Below are 17,299 nucleotides of genomic sequence, written 5' to 3'. Positions count from 1 at the left end.
CTGAAATGGCCCTTGGAAGCCACTCAGTTCAAGGGCAATTAGGGATGAGCAATAAATGCCAGCTTTGTCAGTGATGTCCACATCCAATCAAAAGAATTTTTAAAAATCTGATGTCATTGCTGTTCATCCCATGAGGTTGAATGTTTTGTTGGTCGCACAGGATCTAATTGCAAGCAAGTTTGTCAGTGCTAATGAGGAAAGTTTAAACTAGCCAGGTAAGGGGATGGAAACTAAGCATAGATTCAGAAAGGAGAAATGCAGAGTTAGAAATGGAAGACTGAAAATTAGAGACTTAGACAGGCAGGTCAAACAAAGATGGGAAAACAGACAAGAAGAAGTGTGGTTGTGCTTAATTGTATATGCAGTAGACAAATGCAAGGTCTATAGTGAATCAAGCAAGTGAGCTAATACCACAGATTGGCATGTGAAACGATGATCTTTTTTAAACTGATGGCTTAATACATGGCTCAGAGAGGAATTGGAATGGCAGCCTAGTGTTCTTAGTTATAGGGCTTTCAGATAAGATGAGGATTAAAAAAAGACGAAGCGGCAATATTAGTTGTAATTACAATTACAACATGAGACAGGACAATATGCGGGTGGTATGGTGGCTAACACTGCTGCCTAACAATTCCAGGAGCCTGGGTTTGATTCTGGCCTTGGATAACTGTCTGTGGAGTTCGCAAGTTCTCCCCATGTCTGTGTGGGTTTCCTCCGGGTGCTCCGGTTTCCTTGCATAGTCCAAAGATGTGCAGGTTAGGTGGTTTGGCCATGCTAAATTACCCCTTAGTGTCCAAAGATGTATAGGTTAGCTAGATTAGCTATGGTAAATGTTTGGGGTTATGGTGATAGGACAGGGGGTTAGATCTGGGTAAGATGCTCTTTTGGAAAGTCAATGCAGACTCAATCGGCTGAATGGCCTTGTTCTGCACTGCAGGGATTCTGTGCGAGGTATATTTAAATGAGGATTGAACCAAGGGATTACATCGTTGTGAGTATAAAATATGCCACCAAATAATCCAAATTGAAAGAACAAATTTGAAAAAATTGAAAAGAATAAATTTATAGGCCTATTTCAGAGAAATACAAAAAGAATATGGCAGGAATAGTGGGGAATTTCAACTATTCAAGCATTAATTAGGATACTATCAGTGCAAAAGGTACAGAGAACACAGAATTCCTACATTGCATTCAAGGGAAAGTGGCAAGCCCAACAGGAGGGGGGCAGTAATTTGGGGTTTAATTTTAGAGAATCAAGCTGGGCTCATGGAATGAGCATCAGTGGGAGAGCACTTTTATGATAGCTATCATAATTCAGAAATTTAGCATAGTTATGGAAAAGGACAAAGGTTCTAAACTGGGGGAAAGCCTATTTCACTAGGCTGAGTAGTGATTTAGCAGGCGTGAGCTAGAAACAACTTCTTGAAGATAAATTGGGGTCAAAGAAACGAGAAGCATTCAAGAGATTCAAGGGATTCAGGATAACATGCCCCATAAAAAAAAGACAAGACAATCAAATCTCGAGACAACTGGATGACAAGGGATAAAATGAGGAAAAATTGAAGCTCATGTCAGCACTGAGAGCTGAATGCTGCAGAAAGCCTGGAGGTGAAATTAAAAGGGAAATTTAGACAGCAAAGCGAAGACATGAAAAAATACCAACAAGTAAAATACGAAGATAGGTACATAAAGAGCAAGAGGATGAATAAGGAAACAGAGGGTCTAAGGAGATGAACAATTAAATGATTTGGTGTCTTTGAAAGTAGATAATTCGTTGGGCAGGGATGAAATATATCCCAAGTTAATCAAAGAAAACAGAGGAAATTGTTGAGTTTCTGACCATCATATTTCAAATCCACCCTGGCTACATGAATGGTAGTCATGATGTGGAGATGCCGGCGTTGGACTGGGGTAAACACAGTAAGAGTTTTAACAACACCAGGTTAAAGTCCAACAGGTTTATTTGGTAGCAAATACTATTTGCTACCAAATAAACCTGTTAGACTTTAACCTGGTGTTGTTAAAACTCTTACTTGAATGGTGCCAGAGAGTTGCCAATGCCGTACTTTTAAAACAAAAATTATTTCACAGCACGTACATATCGCTGGCCAGGCCAACATTTGTTGCCCATCCATAATTGCTCTTGAACTGAATATCTTGCTAGGCCATTTCAGCAGGCAGTTAAGAGTCAACAGTGTTGTCGATCTGGAGTTACAAATACCAGACAATGGAAGGGATGGAAAGAAATTCGAAGGTTTGGAAAATGTCCTTCTCTAAAGGACATTAGTGAATCAGATCATTTTTTACAACGACTGATGATCATCATTACTGCGAACTAGCTTTCAATTCAGGTTTTTTTTATTAACTTAATTTAAATTCCACCAGCTGCTGTGGTAGGATTTGAATCCAAGCATTAACCTGGTCCTCTGGTTTAGGACAATAACAAGCAGGCCAATGCAGTGGATGTGGTCTGTATAGATTTTAGCCAGACTTTGAGAAGGTTCCATGTGGCAGGCTGATTAAAAAAGTAAAAGCATCTGGAATTCAGGTAAGAGTGGCAAATTGAATCCAAAATTTGCTTAGTGGCGGGAAACAATGGGTGCTTTTGTGACTGGAAGACTGTTATCAGTATTCAGTCCCTCGCTTATTGTACGTAGTTCATATTAATGATTTAGTCTCAAATGTACAAGGTAAGAAGACTGCAGTTTATACAAAAATTGGCCACTTGGTTGACAGTGAGGACAGCTTTAGACTGATGGAAGCTATAGATGGTTTGGTCAGTTGGGCATAGAAATGAAATTCAATCCAGAGACGTAGGAGTAACACATTTGGGAGGTACAAGAAACAAAGGAATACATAATAAATGGACGGATGCAAAGGAGTGTGGAGGAATAAAGGGATCTTGGCGTGTGCGCCAAAGGTAGGATAAGTCAATAGGTGGTTAAGAACACATGTTGTGTCCTTTTCCTTTAGTAATCATGGCATAGGATATAGAAAGAACAGGGAGATTATGCAAGAAATATATACAACACCAATTAGGCCACAACTTGAATACTTTGTACAATTCCAGTCAACACATTACAGAAAGATGTGACTGCACTGGAGAGGCTAAAGAGTAGATTTAAGGGGATGTTGCCAAGACTGGAAAATTTTAGCTGAGGAAAGATTAGATCGGTTAAGGTTGTTTTCTTTGGAACAGAGAATTCTAAGGAGTCACTTAATTGAGGGGCCTGCAGCAAACAGGAATGACCTATTTACCTTAGCAGTGGGGTCAAAAACTAGTGGGCATTTATCTAAAGTAACGGATAGATAAATTACAGGGGAAATGAGGAAGCAGTTCTTCACCCAGAGGGTAGTAGAAACCTGGAAGTCACTACCTGAAAGAGTAGCAGGAGCAGAAATTGTCACCACATTTAAAAAGTACTTGAATATCTAACCGAGGAGCTGTAGCTTGGGCTACAGACCAAGTGGGAGAAGATTGGATTAGGCTGGCAGCTCTTCATTGGATGCACAGGCTCAATGAACTGAATGGCCTCTGTGTTGTAAATTTTCTATATTTTAAATTTTGTCAGCCAATTAACAATTTGCCCAATAAAGTATCTGGAGTAAACTATAGACAATGAAACTGAATTGATTGTATTTTAACTAATAGTAATTGACTTACCTATTTTGCATCCTTCCCAATTTTTATTTCTAATGAACTCAATGGAAATTTTTTTTTAAATCACGAAGGATGTGAAATGGGCTGCTGGCTCAGTCAAATCCCACCCCAATTATTTCAAGCACTTTTTACAAGGAGGAGAAAAATAAAAGTCATTGTCAGTACTTTATAGGTTCAGCTTTTTGAAGGGCCATCCATTGCAGTGTCATTAAAAAAAGTGAAGTCAAAAGAGCAAAGGGGATGAAGTATTGTTAACTATCTGGCTGATAGAGGACTCAAATGGTTAAACACAGAACCCAAAAAACACACATACAATTTCATTTTGGGAAATTAGAGCTAGTTTTAGCATTAAATAAATAAGTGCAATTTTAAAAGGCTTTGCCTTCATCACATAGCCCGAAAGGTTTAAATCTGGTGGTGGAAATAGAGCTGTAGCTCTGATTTTACCATGTCTGAATTGTGTAACTAGAGTTCAATGCTCAGAGCAGTTTTCAAAATTAGCCCCATGGCGTACCAAGTAACAAGCTTATTGGACAGAATTTTTAAAATTTAAATGCATTGTATTTCAAAAGCACTTTGCCCAATTAGCACAATCCAAGATCGGAGTCTGAGTCCTGTGAACAACTATTTTCTAAGTACAAAATAATACTCACGTTGGCCCCAACGCCCTGTCCTTGGATTAAGGTAGTTGGGGTAGAGGCCATTAGGTCTATCCATTTTCTGCAACAACTTGCGAATGTGCAACACCTGCAATTAGTTTCAAAATGTATTTTGTCAATCGTGGTACTATTTACAATAATTTACAATATCAATGTTCTTTTACTACCACATTATTTCCACAAGTTTAACAATTATCTTTCTCATTGCCCTCCATTTCATGCATCTTTCAAGAATGCAGGTGATCCAACTTTGCACTAATACTACTGTTACTGTCACAAATACAGATATGCCTGCAATGTGGAATTAAGACAAGTTGATTCAAATATCAAGCAGCCCTCAGACCTGAACCCCCAAAATATCTGACCGAGAAACTGTGATTACTAGAATACCAGATCCATTCTACATGTACTACCTTTCTCCTGAGGTAAGATTGTGAAATAACTTCCCCATTATCAACACCAATGCTTTGCATTCATATGCATGTTGCGTGCTCACTTTGAATTAATAGGCGGTCTGGTGGCTGAGAACTACAAAATCTCATCAAACACAACATTGGAATGTTCAAATAGCATTCCACATGTGCCTCGGATGAACTACATTGCCTCTGACCAAAACAGCAATGTTACTACAGATTCAGATTTAGATTTACCTGTTTAAAAACCTTTCCTCTAAACCTGAATAAGATTTTTGTTAATTTCAAGATTATAGATGAAAGGTTATTACACCAATTCTATTTCAGAATAGCTTTAGTTATAATAAATACACACTTTAAAATCTCTCAATTAATATTCCGTACACAAAAATTATAATAATCTTATATAATTTATATATTATATAAATTTATATTTATGAAGCTGCACTAATGAAGGGTTGCTGTTTCAGTACTCTATACACAAAGCTATCAAATATATCCCAGCAACACTTTCCAGTACTTAAAAACTTGAGTGTAAGAATTTCTTGTCCTCCTTTTTATTATTGAAATGTGGGCAGCACTGGAAAGGCAGTATTTATTGTCCATCTGTATTTGCCCCGAGGACATTAAGACTGAATGAAGGACTCATGTTTGATAGATGTGGCGGGTTCTAACCCTGAAGCACATTAACAAACCAGTTGGGATTTTTTAATGACAATTTGTTTTGTTGTTATTTTCCGGCATTAGCCAACAAAATTACTGGATTTATTGCTTTCAATGTTACAGCATGAACTGTAATATGAGCTTGGGGTTGTGAATCCTAAAGCATAGGATTACTAGATAATTGTAACTATCAGATTTCCCTTTCTCTGATAACTTACCGGTTTGAAGGACACACCTATAGTTGTAGTCAGGGTTTTATTCACTTTTCATTCATGAATAGGAATTTAATACATCTCAGATGAACTGTCTAAAACAGTTCTGCAGAAGCCATGCAACTATCTGAAATACCCCCACAATAAGCATAAAATGTTGGTAGTTAATGTTCAGTAGCCTCTCACATACTACAATTAGAGCATTATGACTAGGGTAATACTCTTACGATAATTGTGTCTAGCACTCACTTACTTTTTTGTAGTAGATGGGGTCCCCTGTCAGGTAGCTCAGATGCACAAACTCCAAATGCAGAGTCCCAAATTCAGACAAAATGCTACTCCCAGCAGATGCCCATCCCCAGTTCCGTCCAACACCACTGGCAAATCAAGAACCCAGGCAAGAACAAACATATAATCACAAACAGAAGAGCATAGCTAGTTATCAGATGGTTAAGCACACTGAAAACTGCAAGCAAACAGAATCTAATGACTACTTAATCAGGGATACCATGAATAGCCATTTTAAAGAGAACAAAATCTTACAATGTAAAACACCTAAATTCTCAAATATTTGGTGACCAAAAGTGGCATTATCTTTATCTTTAATCTTTTAACAATTTCTTTGTTGAATTCCACGTAGAAGTTGTCATTAGATAGTCTCCTTGCTCAAAAGCACATATTATATCAGTCATTGACATTCTACCATGCAAAACAGTTATACATCTTTTTAAAAACTATTTTGCAGCATTGCCTCTGTCCTACCTTTAAAAAACATGTGTATTTAGAAGGTACTGAACTGGAATTTAGAATCTTACCATCAATTTCAATTCTATTAAAGTGATAATACAAAACAGTCTTGTTTCTGCATCTATGTGAATGTCAGCCCATCCTCAGTTCAATTTTATTTTATAGGTAGTTGAATATAGTTGAGAGCCACAGGACTCCAGAATTTCTGTCTTTGATATCAATAATCTCTTTTCATTTGTCATTGCTCCATAGTATCTCCATTCATTGCTAACTTTATTCTCCATCTAGCAGTAGCCATTTTGGATCCCACACTAAGTTTGAACATCAGTCATACCATGTCACTGATTCTAGGCCTAGCTTAACAAACCCACCTCTAACCCGGGGCTTAACCTTAATATTGCCAAACAAACAGACCAATACTGTCCACATGAAATCCTGACTCTGATCATGAACCTAGCTTCTGCTTTGGTCGAGCTTGCTTCCAGCCAAAGTATACTACAGTTCAGAAAGCTTGGGAAGCAATCTATTTCTAAATTTTGGAATTTTCTGAATTATAGAATGTTAGAATGCCTAACCACAGTGCATGAACTGGATATAAATATGCACCTGAAACATAAAACATGCAAGATTAGGAAAAAGACACAAAGGTGCACCTTTTCAAATTCATTCAGTTGAAAATATGAGCTGATGCATTAATGCACACGAGTCCAGAAAAAAATTGAGCATTATAAACAGTTCTTTAAGGCTTGTCCTATCACTAGTAGTATAAATTTAAAGACACTTGCAGTTATCTCAAATTCATACCTCATCTGTACCCTGTACATCAGTGCTTCCCGAACTATTTTTCAGTGTGACCCAATTTAACACGAATGCATCGACAATCAATCCCTCTGCCCCCCCACGACACTCTCACTAATCAACCCCTCTCTATTCCCCCTACGCACATGCACTTCTCCACCTCTCCTAACCCCCAACACACACAAATTAGACCCTCTATACCTCCACACACTCCCCTCAGTCAGCCCTCCTCCACACACACTCCCCTCAATCAGCCCTCCTCCACACATACCCCTCAATCAGCCCTCCTCCACACACACACCCCTCAATCAGCCCTCCTCCACACACACACACCCCTCAATCAGCCCTCCTCTACACACTCCCCTCAATCAGCCCATCTTGCAGATGGTACACATTGGTGCCACTGTGTGCCATTGGTGAAGGAAGTGAAAGTTTAAGGTAGTGGGTAGGGTGCCAAACAGACTGCTTTGTACTAACGATGTCAAATTTCATGAATAGTTAGAGTTGCACTCATTTAGGCAAGTGGAGAGTATTCCATTATATTTCTGACTTGTTGGTGAACAGGCTTTTGGGGAGTCAGGACGTGAGTTACTCATTTCAGATCTTCTAGCTTCTGACCTGCTCTTGTAGTCACAGTAGTTGTCCAACTGATGATCAGTGGTTACCCCCAGGATGTTGGTGGGGATTCAACAACAGCAATGTAATTGAACATCGTGGGTGGTGGCAGTTGCAAAGAATTAGTAGTAGAGGGTTAGTATCAAAGTGCTATATCAGGAGCATTGTAATATATGGATAGAAATACTCATCTAATGTAATTATTAAATTGCTCCAAGAAACAAAATTTAATTAGAACCTAATCAGGAGATGCCTAGGAAGCAACCCTAATTTGACTATTAATGCAGGCTTCTACTTTTGAAATGGAAACAATGGATACAATCAATCTTTCTTTGTTTCTACTATGTTTTGGGTACTTGCACAAAGGGATTCTGAACAAGACTACATAAGTTATAATGACCAAGACAATAATAACTTGGGTACCACAGCATTTACACAAGCAAAGTGGCAATAAAGTGTGGCAGTAGATCAACCACAAAGGACAAATTCTAACCCAAATATAGTTACTATAAGGACTGCCTCATCAGAGTGACAAATCAAATACAACTAATTTCAATAAAATCTTGCAGTTCACAATTGTGGGTTCAAACTCTGGATCAGGACTTCAAACACAATCTGGTTTGATATGCCATCACAGTGCAATGGCAGTTGGACATGCCGTCCTTTGGGGATGGCTATTCAATGGATGTAAAGAAATCCCATCGTATTGTCCAAAGAAGAGTGGGATACATCCTTAGCATATGGCCAACCAAAACCACCAAAACAGATTTATTGATCGTGTATCTCATTTGCTGTTTGTGGAATCCAGACTGTATGCAGACTGGCTGTTGTTTTAGTCTACAAAACAACTGATTTAGTAGAACATAGTGCATACCATACATAGATTAATCAAGATATCTGCCATCAAGGCCAGACAGTAGTTTTAACAGTCATAATTTTTCAAAAGCTTGGCAACCAACAGGAACATTCCCGATTTGGTTACATCAACTGAACATCCCCTTCTACAATAATAAATGTGACAGCAGAGCTCTTACACAAGACAGTGGAACTTATTTGTGTTTAATGCTGTGACAGTCAAGATCTGTGCAACTATAAAGGGGTTACCAGTAAAAACTTACTATTCTACTACTTATCTTTTAAACTACTTAAGATCTGAAGAAAAGGCAACAAATACACAAAAGGAAAGATAATCCAGATTCCAAGTCTACAATTTGAACACTTTAATAATGAGTTGCATTAACTTTTAAAAAGCATTAGGTGATATAATAGTTTTTAAATAATAGGACTGTCTCAATTTAGCACACTGCTGCTATATCCAACTGACCTTAGGATAATGCACAAACCAGATTTTTAAAAAAGAGAATCTTTCATGGGATGTGCACATTGATGGCAAGGCAAACATTTGAGATTCATCCATAGTTGCCCTTGAGAAAGTGATGGTGAGTCACCTTCTTGAACAATTGCAGTTGGTGTAAATATATCCACAGTGCCATTAGGAAGCGGGTTCCATGATTTTGACCCAGTGACAATGAAAGAATAGCAACATTTCCAAGTCAGAATGCTGTCTGGTTTGGAGGGGAGCTCCATATCCACAATCTAAAAAGTTAGAATAAAAGCACACACATTTAAATTACGACTCGTGGGATGTTCAATGAAGATTACACAAATCTGTTGCACGAGGGTGGATTCCATAAGTATAGATACTGAAGTACTGGAGAAATAAAATGGTATTTGAATAAAGCAAATTAAACCCTGATTGAATGAAACTTAAGCAACAGTTTATCTTCCACATGAATTCAAATGCAGTGGAAAAAAACATGCTCGCCTCTTTATGCACAGTGGGATCCCATAAACAGGTTGCGAGATGAATGACAAGCTGATCTGTTCTTTTGCTTTAAAACTCTAACAGCTAAAATAGCAACGTCATCTCGGACACCAACAAAAATTATTTTTAAGGTGTCATGTAATGATTTGGAATCTTGATCTTTAACTAGAAAAGATATACAGGACTTCCATTTATCATCTCCATGAAGGACAATATTTCCAACAATGCCGAACTGTGACAGTTTAGGTTATGTAAGGGAAATTGTATTAGATATTGTATGAGCTAGGTATGAAATTCAGATTCACAGGTTTTAGTAAAATGATATAGCAGATTTAGGTGAGTAGTGAGATGGGTATATAACCTAAAATAACTTCGTGTGACCTAATATAATCAAGTGTAGTCGATATGATCAAAGTGGAGAAACTAGAGAAGTAATATAGCAATCACTAATTAAGGAAAGCAGACAATAGTCACTTAAGAAAACAAGGAAGACTGCTCGGTGGTTCAACTTAATAGTGGACCATAAATCAGCAGAGAGAATGTCTTTTCTTCTAAACACATTAGTGGACCATAAATTAGCAGAGAGAATGTCTTTTCTTCTAAACGCATTCGGCCTTAGCCTACAAAACCACGATTATTGTACAAACAGAAAAGTTCAGATAAGAGCAAGAGTTATAACCACCATGGTTTAAGAGACAACGAGATATAACAGGGAGCGACCAATTGCAAAGAAAACAGATAAAGGGTCAACTAAAACTAATGGTGGCCAAAGAAAGGTCGGGCTGTAGGGTAAGATAACAACCAAGGACAGGCTGTAAAAGGGAGAGGAGGATCTTGAGATATGAGGCTGAAATGTACATAAAAGAGTGTAAGCCCAAGGGCTCTTTGGAGTGTTCCGGACGTTCCCGGCTTTATCGCTTGTACTGAGAAATAAAGTCTATTGCTTGGAAGATCGCTGCTCAGACTCTCTGTTTTAAACCGATGTGAACTAATTGTCGTCCTGGGGAACCACGACAGTTATTAGTTTTTTTTAAATTCATTCGTGGAACATGAGTGTCGCTGGCTGGCCAGCATTTATTGCCCATCTCTAGTTGCCCTCGAGAGTGGTGGCGAGCTGCCTTCTTGAATTGCTGCAGTCTGTGCGCTGAGAGTTGACCCACAATTCTGTTAGGGAGGGAATTCCAGGATTTTGACCCAGGGACTGCAAAGGAACGGCAATATTTTTCAAGTCAGGACATTAAGTGGCTTGGAGAGGAAAGAGGAACTTGCTGATGGTGGTGTTCCCATATATTTGCTGCCCTTGTCCTTCTAGATGAAAGTGGTCACGGGTTTGGAAGGTGCTAAGGGTCTTTGGTGAATTGTTGTAGTGCATCTTGTAGATAGTACACACTGCTGCTACTGAGCATCAGTGGTGGAGGGAGTGGATGCTTTTGATGTGGTGCCAATCAAGTGGGCTACTTTGTCGTAGATGGTGTCAAGCTTCTTGAGTGTTATTGGAGCTGCATCAATCCAGCCAAGTGGGGAGTATTCCATCACACTCCTGACTTGTGCCTTGTAGAGGGTGGATAGGCTTTGGGGAATCAGGTGGTGAGTTACTCGCCGCAGTACTCCTAGCCTCTAACCTGCTCTTGTAGACACTGTTTATGTGGTGAGTCCAGTTGAATTTCTGGTTAATGGTAACCGCAAGGATGTTGACATTGGGGGAATTCAGTGATGGTAACACCATTGAATGTCAAGCAGCGATGGTTAGAATGTCTCTTATTGGTGACGGTCATTGCCTGGCATTTGTGTGGTGCGAATGTTACTTGCCACTAGTCAGCCCAAACCTGGATATTGCCCAGACCTTGTTGCATTTGAACATGGACTGTTTTAGTATCTAAGGAGTCGCAAACGATGCTGAACATTGTGCAATCATCGGCAAACATCCTCACTTCTGGCCTTATGACGGAGGGGAGGTTACTGATGAAGCAGCTGAAGATTGGGCCCAGGACATTACTCTGAGGGACTCCTGCAGAGATACCCTGGAGCTGAGATGACTGACCCTCCACAACCACAACCATCTTCCTATGTACCAGGTATGACTCCAACCAGCAGAGATATTGCCCCATTACCCACTGATTCCAGTTTTGCCACTTGATGCCACACTCGGTCAAATGCAGCCTTGATGTCCAGGGCTGTCACTCTCACCTCACCTCTGGAATTCAGCTCTTTTGTCCACTTTTGAACCAAGGCTGTAATGAGGTCAGGAGCTGAGTGACCTTGATGAAACCTAAAATGGGCATTATTGAGCAGGTTATTGTTGAACAGGTGCTGCTTGATAGCACTGTTGATGATCCCTTCCATCACTTCACTGATGATTGGGCAGTAATTGGCTGGGTTTGATTTGTCCTGCTTTTTATGTTCAGTATAAACTTAGGCAATTTTCCACATTGCTGGGTGGGTGCCAATGTTGTAACTGTACTGGAAAAGCTTGGCTAGGGGAGTAGCAAGTTCTGGAGCACAAGTCTTCAGCACTGTTGTCGAAATGTTACCAGTGCCCATTGCCTTTGCAGTATCCAGTAACTCCAACCATTTCTTGATATCATGTAGAGTGAATCGAATTGGATGGAGTCTGGCATCTGAGATGCTGAGGACCATTGGAGGTGGCTCAAAGCCCTAACCAGCAGTTGTGCGCTACCAACTGAACCCCGCTGACACACAATGCAATGAAGAAGATTTCATTCTGGACATTCACTTAATGAGCCTAATTTTGTCTAGTAGAAAAACTCTCAAACCAAAAATCAATAATTCTATTAATTCTATCATGAAGGGATTAATCTGAATAATGAACGGTTATAATTTATTACTGAAGTTTAACCCACATAAAATATTACACTAAGATCAAAACTTCATGCCACACTAACAAATACTCTAATCTCTATAAATTAGCTATGCCAATGACTTGTGAGAAGTGTACTTTCCCGATTCATACTTGGTAAAGGATTTCTGGCTGAAACAGCAGTTTACATGTGGAAAAATCTCTGAAATGGCTTAGAAATAAAATCAAAGACTGATAGGAACAGCAGAAAACTGTTAACATGACCACTCTCAGAATCATGCAATGCTGTTTAGTGTTGCACATCAATACTGGGCATATCTGCTCCCAAATACATAACCACAGATTTTACCTTCTCCTCATAAACAGGATTCCCCAATAAACAGGAAATGTGGAGGAACTCCAAATGAAGAGAGCCAAACTCTGCAAGAATGCTCGCTCGTTGCGAGGCCCACACATAATTACGGCCTATTCCACTGGAAAGAGAGAGGCAGGTTCAGTTACAAATGGCACCTCCTCTCCCATCACCATTCTCCTTAAACATATTACGTAACTTGGCTGCAGACGAAGTCAAAAGACTTTAAAAAAAGAGCATAGTAGGATGTTTGAAAGTGGAATGTTAACCAGCCTGCTCTCACATTCTACCAACTACATTAATTTTGAGGAGAAAACAGATTGCAATTAACTTCCATATGATTTTAGTATAAGCTTGCTCAAGAAAAATCATCACCTGCTTGTGGGATGTGGGAATTAGGTAAGGTAGCTCATATTCCCTGTTTCATAGTTCCCTTAGAATTTTGATCAAAGAAAATATAACACACATCTCGTCGGTCCAAGCACAAAGAAATCAGTGAATAGAAGTTACAGGAACAATTCAATTGCAGAAATTTGAAACTTTGCCACTAATTTGATTTTAGAGCAAGCAGCATCTAACCACAATAACATTACCGTAACCCTGAAATAGAGCAGTTCTATCAAAGCCTGACATGATGTTAAGAGAATGAATCCTAGACATTTCTAAACTCCAGTTTTGTAGATCACTGCCGTCCTAAAAAGTGACAGAATCACAGTCAAATGTTGAGACAATGAGCAAACAAATTTGATTTCAGGCCTGAAAAGTCCAAATCGATAACACCACCATTGAAGATTGACATTGATTACTTTCATTCATGATGCCAGTATCACTAAAGGGTACTAAGCTATTTCAATTAAAGGCATTGCACTATTGACTTGGTGAACCATATTTTGCAGGCAATTGTTATAGGTGGATTCCCCCCTCTGAGAACTAACATCTAACCACTTAAAGAGGAGTGCCTCACCTCAATCTGTTAATAGGAGTGGGAAGTGATACAATCTGTGCTTCAGCAACTTTCAGTGGTTAACCAAAATAACTACCTGACACGCTCTCTAAAGTCAACAAGTAACAATTTATTTATCCAAAAGTGAACAAGTTAATTAAACTATTACAAACCGAATAAAACACAATTCTAATCAAATGCAGTTCAGGTAAATACAATTCCCACTTATTAACAAAAAAAAAATTGAATTTTAGTCACTCTCTAAATTACAACCAGGTTTGGCGTCTTCCAGAATATTCTGGGCTTTCTCTGCTGATTCTTCTGTCTGGAAATTCTGTCTTCTTTGGTACCTCCGCTATCGAGATGGAGCTTTCTCTAAAACATGGATGAGGCTGGCAAATGGCAGTTGCTCTCTCTGCTTATTGTCCCACTGCCCTCTTCTTTTATACCTGCGATGACATATCAATATCCCCTACAATATGATTGCTCCCAGGTTGTCAAAAACCATCAAATTCAAAAGGTTAATGGTATCCAAATACCTGATTTAAACGGATTGGATAAATTCAAAAGCCTGTTCTGTTTCAAATTGATTGGCTAAATTAAAAATATTCAAAAGCCTGAAAGCCTGTTACCAAGGCAACCCTGCTGCTTGACCTTCGATACAAATGTTTCAGTCTGGGACCCCATATGCACCTGCATTTCTTTTTTAACTTTCTATAAGCACAGAAAAAATAACACCTTTTTAAACAGAACCATGCAATGCTTTCTCCTCTTAGCATTTCACAATTTTAAAATAATTTTACAAACACCAAAATCTAACATCCTGCTCCTCAATCTACAAATACCCTACTCAACTTCGCAACACAATCAAGTCAGAATACTTGAACAAACTTCAAGAAGAATGGGAATGTGCAGTTCTACTCATCCACATTGGCACCTTCAGTGTCTATATATCTTATATCCATGAAATGAAGGAATTTGGTGACCCCATTTGCCAGACTTCAGAGAAGAGTTCTCACTTCTGAACAATATACCTTAAAACCAGTAAATAGCATGAAAATGCTTCATTCCACACCACAATCCATCAAGGATAGGCAGACTCTAACTGCTCTGCAATACCATGACGAGAGATGGTTGTACTTAAACCAGAAATTTAAAGGAAGAGACAAGCTTCTGGATGGCATCATAACCATTTGGATCAATCAGATAAAAAGCATCACACTAATAATTCCGTTTACTGAACTATACCCTCTGTTAACTTTAAGATATAATTTTGTGTATGCAGTTACACTTTTCCTGAATCAAGACTGTTGAGTGTTAGGGAATTAAGTAAAGTAAATTTTCTCAGTATAATGCTTTCAGAAATCAGAGAACTACAGATGATAACAGCATAAAAGAACATCATTTGTCACACTGTGCTGTCTTTTTGAAAACAAATCTCACTACTTTGATATTCTCCATAGTTCTGTATTTGTCTCTGCTTCAAGTAGTTATTCAAGGTTCATTTTTAAAAATCGCAATTGTCTCTGCCTCAACTACTCCCTATAGCAAAGCAGTTCATGCTCCCAACTCTGCATTAATCAATCTACTCATTCTCTTACTGACAGTATTAAATTGATAAAACTTCATCATTAACTCTCCAAAAAAAAGGAAATTATCTCAACATAGAAACAAAGAGCAGAATAAGGTCATTCAGCACTTCAAGCCAAAAACTGCCATTCAGTATGATCATGGCTGATCCTCTATCTCAATGCCATATTCCCACTTTCTCCCTATACCTCTTGATACCATTAAGATCTAAAAAATATCTCGAATATATTGTGACCTGGCCTCCACAGCCGTCCGTCTGTGATAGAGAATTTCAGAGATTCACAACCCTTTTCATCTCAGTCCTAAGTGGCCTACCCAGTATCCTGAGACTGTGTCCCCAGTCCTAGATTCCCCAACCAGGGAAAACATCCTCCCTACATCTAGTCTGTTCAGCCTGGTCAGAATTTTATAAGTTTCAATCAGATCTCCTCTCATCCTTCTAAACCTCAGTGAATTCAGCCCCAGTCAAAGCAATCTCTACTCATAGGATCATCCCACTAACTCCGGTCTCAGCCTAGTGAACCTCTGCTGCACTTCCTCCACAGCAAGTATATTCTTTCTCAGGTAGGAAGATCAAAACTGCACGCAATACTCCATGTGTGGTCTCACTAAGGTGTAACTGCAGTAATGATGTGGAGATGCCGGCGTTGGACTGGGGTGAACACAGTAAGAGTTTTAACAACACCAGGTTAAAGTCCAACAGGTTTATTTGGTAGCAAATAATGGTATTTGGTAGCAAATTGTAGCTAATGGTATTTGCTACCAAATAAACCTGTTGGACTTTAACCTGGTGTTGTTAAAACTCTTACTAACTGCAGTAAGACATCCCTACTTCTGAACTCAAATCCTCCTACAATGAAGGCCAACATACCATTTGCCTTCCTTATTGCTTGCTGCACCTGCCTCTCCACTTTCACTGATTGGTGCACAAGGTCATCCAGATCCCTTTGTACTTCCACACTCACCAATATATCACTATTTAAATAATACTCTCCCTTTCTGTGTTTCATACCAAAGTGTATAACTTCATATTTTGCCACACTGTACTGCATCTGCTATGTGTTTGCTCATTCACTCAACTTTGTCTAAATTACTGTGAAGCCTCCTTGCAACCTCCTCATAACTCACAATTCCACCCAGTTTGCATTCAGTAAAAGTGGAAATGTTACATTTGGTTCCCTCATCCAGGTGATTTGTATATATTGTGAACAGCTGGGACCCAAGTACTGATCCCTGTGGTACCCCACTAGTCACTGCCTACCACGTGTAAAAAGACCCATTTATTCCCGCTCTCTATTTGCTGTCTGTCAACCAAATCTCAATCCATGCCAATACATTACCCCATCTCCATGTGGTTTAATTTTGCCCACGAACCTCTTTATAAGACACCTTATCTTGCCCCATTCTGACCATCAAGATCCTTCATGATTCTATATACTTCTGCCAATAAGATGCAGCTATTTTCCCAAGAGAAGACGGAGAGGCAAACTAATAGGGGCCTTTACAATGAAGTGGTTTGCTAGGGTAGATGCAGAAAAGATGTTTCCAATTGTGGGAGCAGACCAGATCCTGGAGCTATAAATTTGAGATACTCACTAATAAATCAAATGGCAAACTCAGGAGAAACTTCTTTATGTGGAGATTGGTTAGAGTGTAGAACTCACTAAACAGTTTAATCAATAACACAGATAGCTGTAAGAGGAAGCAGGGTAAACATGAGGAAACAAACAGAAAGATATGTTGACATGGACAGGACGGATGAAAAAGGACTGAAGGAGGTTCAAGTGATATAAATACCAGCATTGACTTGTTGAGTCAAATGGCCTGTTGATGTGTTAAAAATACAATGCAACACTATGCAAAATCTTCTTGTCCTTCTCTGTTCCTTAGCCTCTCAATGTAGTTCATCATCCTGACATCAGGTAGCGTGGTGACACAGCGGTTAGCACTGCTGCCTCACAGCTCCATGGACCAGGGTTCGATTCCCAACTTGAGTCACCTTC

General features: G+C 39.1%; 1 protein-coding gene across 3 annotated transcripts in view; it reads right to left on the bottom strand.

Annotated features, from left to right (window-relative positions):
* The window catches only part of man1a2 (mannosidase, alpha, class 1A, member 2), a 116,305-nt gene that overhangs the window by 22,698 nt on the left and 76,308 nt on the right, over nt 1-17,299 (bottom strand). For 2 of the 3 annotated variants that reach the window (XM_078232675.1, XM_078232676.1), the window contains exons 7-8: nt 5,862-5,985; nt 4,315-4,408 (exon numbers count right to left, since the gene is read on the bottom strand). In XM_078232675.1, the coding sequence (XP_078088801.1) occupies nt 4,315-4,408; nt 5,862-5,985 (218 nt within the window). Of the gene's footprint in view, nt 1-4,314; nt 4,409-5,861; nt 5,986-12,760; nt 12,885-17,299 lie in introns of all 3 variants that reach the window. The other variant, XM_078232673.1, reaches the window with a different exon arrangement.

This window comes from Mustelus asterias, chromosome 17 (assembly GCF_964213995.1).
Source record: "Mustelus asterias chromosome 17, sMusAst1.hap1.1, whole genome shotgun sequence".
Classification (NCBI taxonomy): Eukaryota; Metazoa; Chordata; class Chondrichthyes; order Carcharhiniformes; family Triakidae; genus Mustelus; species Mustelus asterias.
Note: the sequence above shows the minus strand (reverse complement) of the source record. Positions and strands in the feature narration are given on the sequence as shown.